At 49.3% G+C, this 11,213-nt stretch overlaps 1 protein-coding gene across 1 annotated transcript; it reads right to left on the bottom strand.

The window, feature by feature from the left end:
* Window positions 1-955: 955 nt before the first annotated feature.
* On the bottom strand, window positions 956-2,569 carry LOC103998706 (transcription factor BHLH3). Its single transcript, XM_009420262.3, has 4 exons — window positions 1,850-2,569; window positions 1,615-1,782; window positions 1,371-1,541; window positions 956-1,284 (listed from the first exon to the last, which is right to left on the bottom strand). The coding sequence occupies exons 1-4, from the start codon at window positions 2,357-2,359 to the stop codon at window positions 1,198-1,200; spliced, it is 936 nt and encodes a 311-aa protein (XP_009418537.1). The 5' UTR covers window positions 2,360-2,569; the 3' UTR covers window positions 956-1,197.
* Window positions 2,570-11,213: the final 8,644 nt, after the last annotated feature.

Below are 11,213 nucleotides of genomic sequence, written 5' to 3'. Positions count from 1 at the left end.
TGGCCATGATGGCACGAACGACAAGAGTAATATTATTTTAAAAAAATAAAAAAATACGCCAAAATGATGATCTTTAAAAAAAAAATGTAGAAAATTTGCCATTGTTTCTTTTCTCTTTTGGCAGAGGAACAAATCCATTGCTAGCGTCATAAAGCTGTAGCTACGTATTCAGATGTCGGATTGTACGGCACTCACGAGATGGACATCACTTCAATCCTTTGAAACCGCGCCGTTGGATATAGCAATAGTTCCAAGTGATCTCAAACAGGGGGGTCGCAACTCCCCTTCACTTTTGAGCCTCACGGGGGTGGGAGGCGAAGAAAGATTATTACTCTCAATTCTGCAGCGTTTGCGATATGGTAAGAGTCTCCGACAGCTTCTCGCAAAGGCCAACGGAAAAGACAACAGTTCCAGTTTCCCTGATTGCCTCAATCTTGACCGTCTATAAAGTTGATATGATATTACTACTTTGCCGTGGTGCCCCCCATCGCACATGAGATATAACATAAAAGATTGAGTCAACATATTTCGCATCTCAATCACAACATGCAAAAGCTTAAATATGCCATGTAACATACATTGTTACATACATCCATACATGCAGCCTTTCCCGATCCTTCATCTACTAGTAGTACTTATCTCACCTTGATTCTAAAGCAGGTAAGCCCTAAGCTCACACGGTTAACACATCAATCTGTTCTTCCTCGTAGAGACATCTGATTGATTAATGCATCATTAATTATACCGAACATCGTACTAAATAGGTCAAACCAATGCAAATGGTCAAATTGATCATGATAGAGGACGCCAATTCAATCAAGAAATTAACCTTTCTAAATTATGGATAATTCTTAACAATATTAAACTATTCTTTAATTTTTTTTTAACCATTATCATGTATGAATATTCTCATTATATATATATATATATATATGTACACATTTATTTGCTTAGATTGAATATGAATGTCTCAGTGAAAATGGAGACTAAAGCAGTCATCAGGATACAGATCGGTGCCAACAACACACATCTTCTAAGCACAAATCCTCTCACACCAAAGCAAATCTCATCTGCCGTCACAATGCGAAGTAGCTACACAAACACCCTTCACATTGGTAGTCACCTTCCGTACCAGTAGTACTAAACCATTACAGTAATGGAGAGATCATGTACACGAGACCCGGCGTCATCTCCTCCTTACAAACACCTCCCTCCGTATCCTGCGTTCCTGAACAGTGCTTGCTTTATGTCCTCGGCGCTCACCACCGTCCTCGGATCCATGTCCTGCGCCGCCGCCAGCAGCAGTTCAAGATTTTAGCAGCTAAATCGTCGCAAAGATCAAGAGAAGAGCGAGGGCCACTGATCTTTACCAGCTCGGAGCAAGAGGCCTGCATGCCGAAGTCGTTGAAGCAGCTGATGACGCATTGTTGGATCTCCATCCCCAGCGCCTCCAGGGTGTTCACCGTGGAAAGCAGCAGACCGGGCTTGGCCGCGCAGCAGATCTCTATTCGAGTGTCGTTCTCCCTTCTCTCCACGTCGAACTACGAGGTCGATTCAGAGTCGGTCAGTGAGGCGTAGCTTCAGCCAAGCACGAGACCGGCAAATGTTACCTACCTTGGGGGAGTTCCTCACCAGCACCTCATCGGAGTTCAACTCCTTGATGATGCTCAACAGATTCGCCTGCTCCGGGCCGACCTCGATCTCCTCCTGCAGGTGCTTGATCCTCTCCAGGAGCTCCTTCATGTAATCGATGGTGTCCCCGAGAATGGACGTCCTGTCCATCTTGTGGACGCAGATTTGTGTCAGTGCAATCTGGAGGTCGAATGAGCTCAAGGAATCATCCACATACCTTGCTGATCTTTGGAACGACGGATCTCAGCATAGAGAGCCTGTCATTGAGCCTTTTCCTCCGCCGCCGCTCCGCCATTAGATTCTTGGAAGGCATGCCTTCCAGCTTCTTCTTCTTCTTCCTCTCCACATCGCCACCCGGTCCAAACATCACCGACGCCTCCGCAGACTGGCCCATCTCCACTTTGCAAGCACTCTGCCCATGGTCACCGTCATCCAGCGTCGACCGCACCGACGAGGACTGGATCTCCGGCGCCGCCGCAGTCGCCGAGTAGACGCCGCCGAGCGGACAGTACACTTCGCTCAAGAAGTCGTAATTAGGCTCCACCGGCATGGCAACGCCGGCGTCGAATGCCGTGAAACTGGGAGGGACCAACCCAGGGGTCTGCTGGAAGCAGTCTAAGCTCCCGTCGCACGAGAAGAACTCCCCCATTGCAGCCGGAAACGAGTCCCACGCGTCTCTCCTCAGGGACATAAGCTCCTCCAAGAAGCCATGCTCGTCGAGCTCCATTTCTTTCAAGGCAGCAGAAGGCACACAAAAGCCACTGAGCTTCCCGAACCAGCCTGAGGAATTATATATACAACCTTAAAGGAACAATTATTCCCTGCAATAAATGCAATATGCTATCCAATAAGGTATGTTGGCATTGCATTAGAACCTACAGAGCGTAGCCTAAGATTGGAATGGAATCTCCTTTCTCTCTCTCTCTCTCTCTCTCTCCCTCCCTGTGCGGTCTATATCATAGAAATCTGCGGTTGTGGAGAGGGTGACATTAATTATAATGGAATGGCCTGAGAGGTTTGACCCACAAGTGTGTCGGAGACGTAAAGAACGAGAGGGAGGGAGCCGAGGCCAATGTCAGGGTTCCCTGCACATGTATGTACGTTACCTTCGCACATAACTGGGCGTATAAATATCGGTACAGGACGTCACGGCAGCCTATGCTCTGGAGTTTGGAGGTTGGCTACTCGGCTCTGATGCAAGTTGGCGGTGGCGTGGGGGAGGGAGCCCTTTCCTCTGGGCTCCTTGTGGAATGTTTCTTGTCTCCATCTATCTGCCTGTGAACCCCACTCTTCCACCATCAGTACTCCTCGGTGCAGTGTGATACAGATCGTCTTCTTCTTTCTCTCTCTTTCTGTGAATGCAGTGGCGTTGGTGTTGCTTATCAAACACATGGATCCGAACTTTCTGCAAAAAGCTTATGGAAAGTGTTGGTGTTGCTTATCAAACACATGGATCCGAACTTTCTGCAAAAAGCTTATGGAAAGTGTTGGTGTTGCTTAAACTGACTGCATCACTATCATACGATGCAACCGGATGATGCCAGGATGGAACGAATGTCTAATACCATATTGATATGAAAGCAAGATATGGTGATAATTCTACAGTGGAGACAGAGACTCCACACGCAAACACAAGTAGAACATTAATCAATTCATCAACTTTGGCTTCTCAATCAACCACAAAATGTTCCAAGTACAAGCAAGCAAAGTTGTGTTCATGTTAACAAGATTTGTTCGAGTGGTTTCAAACAGTGACTGCATTTGCTGCATTCTTATTATAATCGTTACTGTTCATTCCTGCGAGGTGCATGCATGTGAAGAAACTCCATCCGAACCTCCGATTCCGATGGGCAAATACTTATGCACGAAATATAATGAGTCGATTTGTTTGTATCTCTTCCTGACACAGACTCAAGTCTATATTTCTTGCATGTCTCATCCTGCCATTTTCTTATTTAGATGATTTTTCGTTCCGTTTTCTCATGCCTTCACTTAAACAAATAATTTGTAGTTAATCGGTCAAATTACCAAAGCATTTCTTTAAGAAGATAAGTTTAAAGTTACAAAAGAAGTTGCTATTAAGCATTAAGTCACAAAAATAATCTCTCTCTATTTGTAAAAATAACACACTACGTAAAGCATACATGAGTCATTAGGATTATATATGAAAGCCAAAGATTTTCGATTACATTCAACATGAGTCTTTATCATCTATAGTTAGTTATCATTAACATCTCCATCGTTATACTTTATTGAGATTTCTATATATACGAAAATGAAATATTTGATCTCGTTGCTTCAACAAAACCTTTCTCTTTACTGATTTTTAATCTTGTATAGAGATCTCAATACTTTATTTTAGTAACTATAAATATTTTAATATAATTTTTTAAAATATAGAAATCGAGATGATGAAGATAACTAATTACAGAAATAATCTAAAATGAGCTCATATCATCCACCTATTTGTTGCAAATCGCTAAATATATATGTTGTGGGAAACAACTTTGAGCTGTGGCCTCGGGGCCGACGCGGCTCGGTTTGGGTCCGGACGACGGGGATCTCCCTGGGGCGTTCCTTGAGCCCGCTGAGGCGGTCGAGTGCGGTGTCCGATCGGGACGGTGTAGCCGTCTCCTCCGGGCAGGAACTCCTCGCCTGCGCGTCCGAAGGGGACCTTCGGCTTCGCACCTGCACAAAGGTCGGGCCAAGGTGCTCAGCCTGACCCCTCCGACGATCAAGTTAGCATATGTGGAGGGGGTTTCAGACGAAGAAGTGTTTTTGTGTATCTATCTCTCCCTCCCTCTTTCTGATGAACGAGAGGGTATTTATAGGGAAGCTTACTACTTCTTGAGCTGCCCGCTTGCAGGGGGCTGGCTGGTAGCGTCTAACTTTGTGTTGGTGTGGCGTGAAGAATTGAGTTTTGGTAGGATGTTAATGCGCCTCGGTCGGCGTTCTAGTCTGCATTGACTAGGTGCTGTTGCGTGAAGCGTCATCTGACGTTAGCCAAGTCTTATCATAATTACTATCCTCATCATATTCCCCCCCGGAAAAAATATATGCGTCGGTCGTTGTAACGGGAGTCCGAGGCATGGGTTCAGCTTTCAGGTGGGCTGGCCGCGTAGACGCGGTCTCGGGGAGCATGGAGCCGAGGAGCACGAGGCAGGCGGGCTGGCCGCGCAGGCGTGTCTCGGGTTATGGAGCCGAGGAGCACGACGCAGGCGGGCTGGCTGCGTAGGTGTGTCTCGGGGCATGGAGCCGAGGAGCACGACGCAGGCGGTCTGGCGCGCAGGTGTGTCTCGGGGCATGGAGCTGAGGAGCCGAGAAGCACGACGCAAGCGGGTTGACCGCGCAGGTATGTCTCGGGGAGCATGGAGCCGAGGAGCACGACGCAGGCGGGCTGGCCACGCAAGTGTGTCTCGAGACATGGAGCCGAGGAGCACGACGTAGGCGGGCTGGCCGCGCAGGTGTGATCTCGGGCATCATGTGGCCGAGTAGCACGATGCAGGCGGGCAGACCGCATAGGTGTGTCTCAGAGAGCATGGAGCCGAGGAGCACGATGCAAGCGGGCTGGCCGCGCAGGTGTGTCTCGGAGAGCATGGAGCCGAGGAGCACGATGCAGGCGGGCTGGCCGCGCAGGTGTGTCTCGGGAAGCATGGGGCCGAGGAGCACGATGCAGGCGGGCTGGCCGCGTAGGTGTGTCTCGGGGAGCATGGAGCCGAGGAGCACGATGCAGGTGGGCTGGCCGCGTAGGTGTGGTCTCGGGCATCATGCGGCCAAGTAGCACGACGCAGGCAGGCAGACCGCGCAGGGGTGATCTCGGGGAGTATGGAGCCGAGGAGTCGACTAGCACGACGCAGGCGGGCTGGCCGCGTAGGCGTGGTCTCTCTGGCCTCATGCGACCGAGTAGCACGACGTAGGTGGGCAGACCGCGCAGACGTGGTCTCGGGCAACAGGCCGCCCTAAGGGGGGCTCGACAGTCTACGACCGAGGAATATGGCAAAGGCCGAAGGACACGACTTAGGCGGGCAGACCGCGCAGGCGTGGTCTCGGGCAACATGCCGCCCAGAGGGGGGCTCGGCAGTCTACGACCGAGGGATATGGCAAAGGCCGAAGGACACGACTCAGGCGGGCAAACCGCGCAGGTGTGGTCTCTCTAGCCTCATACGGCCGAGTAGCACGATGTAGGCGGGCAAACCGTGCAGGCATGGTCTCGGGCATCATGCGACCGAGTAGCATGACGCAAGCGGGCAGACCACGCAGGCATGGTCTCTCTGGCCTCATGCAGCCGAGTAGCATGACGCAAGCGGGCAGACCGCGCAGGCGTGATCTCAGGCAACAGGCCGCCTTGAGGGGGGCTCGGCAGTCTACGGTCGAGGGATATGGCAAAGGCTGAAGGACACGACTCAAGCGGGTAGACCGCGCAGACGTGGTCTCTCTGGCCTCATACGGTCGAGTAGCACGACGCAGGCGGGCAGATCGCACAGGCGTGGTCTCGAGCATCATGCGGCCGAGTAGCACAACGTAGGCGGGCAGACCGCGCAGGTGTGGTCTCTCTGGCCTCATGCGGCCGTGTAGCTCGACGCAGGCGGGCAGACCGCGCAGGCGTGGTCTCGGGCAACAGGCCGCCCTGAGGGGGGCTCGGCAGTCTACGACCGAGGGATATGGCAAAGGCCGAAGGACACGACTTAGGCGGGCAAACCATGCAGGCGTGGTCTCTCTGGCCTCATGCGGCCGAGTAGCACGACGTAGGTAGGCAGACCGCGCAGGCGTGGTCTCTCTAGCCTCATGGCCGCCCTAAGGGGGGCTCGGCAGTTTACGGTCGAGGGATATGGCAAAGGCCGAAGGACACGACTCAGGCGGGCAGACCGCGCAGGCGTGGTCTCTCTGGCCTCATGCGGCCGAGTAGCACGACGCAGGCGGGCAGACCGCGCAGGCGTGGTCTCGGGCAACAGGCCGCCCTGAGGGGGGCTCGGCAGTCTGCAGCCGAGGGATATGGCAAAGGCCGAAGGACACGACTCAGGCGGGCAGGTCGTCCTGAGGCAGAACTCGGTCAGTCTACGACCGAGGGACACGGCTCAAGCGGGCAGGCCATGCTGAGGTGGACTCGGCAGACTTCGGCCGAGCCGTGTAGATTTAGAAAGATTTAGGCTGGGGCTAACCGCGAGCCGGGAGGTAGTCAAGTAGATACTGAACCTTCGCTCGGAAGAGACTGAGGCAAGGCCTAAATTTCTTTTCACAAGGACTACATTGGATAGCCGTCGCAGGTGCTTGACCCCTTATATGGAGCCCGCTGCCGAAAGCTGTCCCTTCTCCTTACGGCCGCCCAAGCCTCCGTCGCGATGCACTGGTTAGCCCGCTGGAGCATCTCTGGCACCATGGTGGGGGGTCGCTCCACGAGGGACCAGAGGAATCTGGAAGGTCGCAGGCCTATTATAAACGCCTGCACCAATAGAGAAGGGTGAGTGTCCGGCAAACCCCGGATTTACGTGGCAAAGCGATCCACAAAATGTGAGAGGGGCTTGTCCTCCCTTTGTTTGAGTCCGAGGAGCAATGTCGTGAAGGGCCTTGGCCGTGCATAGACTACGAAGTGGAGCTCGAAGTCATTGGCGAGCTGGTCGAAGGAAGCAATCGTTCCGGTCTTCAAGCCGCCATACCACGCATGGGCCGACCCTCTCAGAGTGGTAGGAAACGCTCTGCACATTAGGGCATCAGAGGTTCCGTATAGCGCCATTTGGGCGCGAAAAGCGGCTACGTGGTCCGTCGGGTCGGCGGAGCCATCGTAAGTGTCCAGAGAGGGGAGCTGGAAGTCCGGGGGGACTATTAGATCCCGTATCTCGAGCGTGAAGGGAGACCCTTGGTGTGCGTCCTCCCCGAGCTCTCCCTTGGACATGCGAACCTCTTTCTGCACCTCGTCGAGTCGCTAGCTGATGAAGCACAACTAGGCCCGCAGGGAGTCCGAAGAGAGTGCCTCGGGTTCCGGGCGGCCACTCGGGTTTGCCATCACTGGATCCCGAGTGGGGCTGGTCGGATCCGAGGCGGAGTGGGGGGCTCCGGAAGCGTCATGTGGGCCCGAACGGGTGCCTTGCGTTGTCGTAGTGGTTCGATCGCAAGCGGGTGCGCCGGATGAGAAATGAGCGAGATAATGGTTTGCACCATTTCCATCAGGGCTCAGACTTGAAGAGCGAGGTCCTGAAAGGCCTCGGACGACACGGACGTTGAGTCGGCTAAGGCGCCGTCGGGCGGCGGCAAGCCCGGGTCATTGAATATTCGCCAATATCGTTCGGAGGTCGTGGCGGGGTGTTCGTCACGATGGTCTCCGTGCGGGGGAGGTTCCCCCGAGGCTTCGGTCGGGTGTGACCTCTCAGCTGTGGGCTCATCTGAGCCGCTCAGGTGGTCACCCGACATTCCGGGCCCTCCTTCTAGCGCCAATTTGTTGTGGGAAACAACTTTGAGCTGTGGCCTCGGGGCCGACGCGGCTCGGTTCGGGTCTGGACGACGGGGATCTCCCTGGGGCGTTCCTCGAGCCCGCTGAGGCGGTTGGGTGCGGTGTCCGATCGGGACGGTGTAGCCGTCTCCTCCGGGCAAGAACTCCTCGCCTGCGTGTCCGGAGGGGACCTTCAGCTTCACACCTGCTCAAAGGTCGGGCCGAGGTGCTCGGCCCGACCCCTCCAACGATCAAGTTAGCAGATATGGAGGGGGTTTCAGATGAAGAAGTATTTTTGTGTGTCTGTCTCTCCCTCCCTCTTTCTGATGAACGAGAGGGTATTTATAGGGAAGCTTACTGCTTCTTGAGCTGCCCGCTTGCAGGGGGCAGGCTGGTAGCGTCTGACTTTGTGTTGGGGTGACGTGAAGAATTGAGCTTTGGTAGGATGTTAATGCGCCTCGGTCGACCTTCTGGTCTGCATTGACCAGGTGTTGTTGCGTGAGGTGTCATCTGAAGTCAATCGAGTCTTATCATAATTACTATCCTCATCAATATATATATATATATATATATACATATATTTATTTACTATGATGATAATTTTTTCAGCTATCATTTATCAGGCATATCATAACACATATGTTATCATCATCATGATAATAAAAATATTCTGAAGACAACCACAGCATTTGTGTTGTGTCTGACAGACACCGGTCGGAGAGGACTGTGGCCAGGGCTTATTCCCCAAGGTTGGCAACATCACCACCAGGTGTAAAGGCTTGGCTAAGGGTACGACATCGGTGTACAAATCACAGGGTGGTCCCATTTAAAGTCTTAGCTTTATCTACGCTTGAGTACACGTACATGAGTAAGATGGATGACCACTGCCTCTTGAAAACTTCTACCGCTGCCTCTTGTTGATTGATGAAGAACTATTGAGTTCTGAACCTGCAATCATTAGCCATGCTGGGTTGCTGGATCATGTCAACGAAATCAGTCTTACGAACAGTACCATATAATGGTGATAGGGCCATCATGAGAAGTTTAAAGTAGTATCTATCACACGACGGATGACTAATGAATGATTGCTTAGATGATAACGTTTTTAATAAAATCAAATAAATATAAATAGCATAATGTTAAGATAACCTTATACTAATTTAAAGGGGTATCATATCATCATGCCACGTCTAAACGGACACTGAGGAGTCAAATTCAGAGTAAAGTTCTCTTATTTTATTTTAATCTCTATTTTATTTTAATCTAAATGTTAATATTATTTTGTAAAGTATCTGTCCACGTTGACAAGTGTTTTTGGGATCCGAACATTCTAACAATTAATCTTACTATTTGGTTCTCTTATAAATATCTCATAAGGTGAAAAAGTAGGATGAAACGAAAGAATTTGAGTGTTAGATATGAAAGAAAAAATGTAAATTTAAAAATATTTAAAGAGGATTTCTTTTAAGTATAACTCATTTCACATGACAAAAAAAAAAGTTAATTTTTTTTCTTTAAATAAAGAGTTACCATAGTATATTAATTTTGTGTCAAAATTTTGTTTTTGTTTTTAATTATTGCAAACTTTAAAATTTTCTTCTGATTTGAAAAAATATTCGCTGATTGCACATTTTGCTTTGAGAGGAACACAAGTCGGTATACACAAAACCAGGGCAGTGAAACACCGGCCCACAATATTGGTGCCACCAGCCTCTCAATACCACCGCCCAACGCTGGCATCCTCTCTCTTTGCCCTCGAATCTTTTGTCTTGTTTCATCCCTCGTTAGAGACAGATGAGACATGGAAGGTGCGGAGGAGCGGCCACAAAAGGCCAGGGCTGGAGGGCTTTTTTTTTATCTCCCCTACAACTTTGATGTGTGTGTATGGATATAGTAAAAGCAGGGAGTGGTACAAACTACAGACACACGCAATGGGCAGCCTATTCAGCCTTTGGACTCGTGCAGGCAGAAGGTTGAGAGGCTTCCGTGAAGGTCGGCAATCTCTCTCTCTCTCGATCTTTCCAGCTATCGAAGAGAGAGAGAGAGAGAGAGAGAGAGAGAGAGAGAGTAACTTCGCTTTGTCCTTAAATAACTAGCAACAGAGGGCTAAAATAGATGGGGCAGAGAGAGGGAAAAGGTGGAATCATCATCACAAACCAACGAAAAGGAACCTGAAAAGGAGGCGCAACCGACAAGCGGAAGGCGACACCAACGTCGGATGCCCTGCGACCGCTCGGCCGCGCGAGCGAGCGAGCGGGCGCCCACCACGACCACGTGAACATGTGGCCGCCTGACGATGCCTTTCCGGCTCGGGCTTCGGTGACCACATCGTTGGTTGTTGTTCCCCAGCCTCGGCGTCTTCAACTCGGGTCATGTCAGCCAACTACTTGACTCGCTTCTCGTCCTAAAGAAACTCGTGCACGCACCCACTGCAGATACCGTGCGAGTTCATGAGAATACGAAGATGCCAATTATTTAGCGTAAGACTTTGGGCAAATTTTTTTTAAAAAATTATAATTTTTAAAACTTTTCCTAGAACGTTTTTATTTTAAAAAAATTTAAAAATAATATTTTTTTAATGATCATTATCAACCACTGCATGACCACCCTTTCGTCCCAAACAACTCGTCGTTGCTGCTTGTAAAACCGCCCTCGCAAGCGAGATATGCAACAACTAAGTCGATAAGATCATCAGAAGCGATAACAACAATGGATCTGACAAAAGAAAAGATAAAACAATCTTTTTCACACAGTTAAAAATGATATTTTAAAAATTTTCAAATTAGTAAAATAACATAAATTGTTTTAAAAAATAAACTATTTTATTTTTTTATCAAATCTCATCATCATTTATCTTATATATATATATATATATATATATATATATATATATATATATATATGCCAAATGATGATGAGTCTAAATTAGATTGATATATTTAATATATAATAGAATTATTCTTTTAGTCCATCTTTTTATTTGAATATCTCCTATTCATATGCAACTGATCTTTATACCTTCACTAATCAATCTTTTCTTGTTTATTTATTTTGATTTGTTCGGATCAAATTTTCCACGATACTAATAATATCAAATAACGATGAGTTTAAACCAAACTAATTAGAGTTTATAAAATTTCAATCAGACTCAAAAGAA

This window comes from Musa acuminata, chromosome BXJ2-1 (genome assembly GCF_036884655.1).
Source record: "Musa acuminata AAA Group cultivar baxijiao chromosome BXJ2-1, Cavendish_Baxijiao_AAA, whole genome shotgun sequence".
NCBI lineage: Eukaryota > Viridiplantae > Streptophyta > Magnoliopsida > Zingiberales > Musaceae > Musa > Musa acuminata.
The sequence above is the reverse complement of the archived record's forward strand: the minus strand, read 5'-3'. Positions and strand labels throughout refer to the sequence as shown.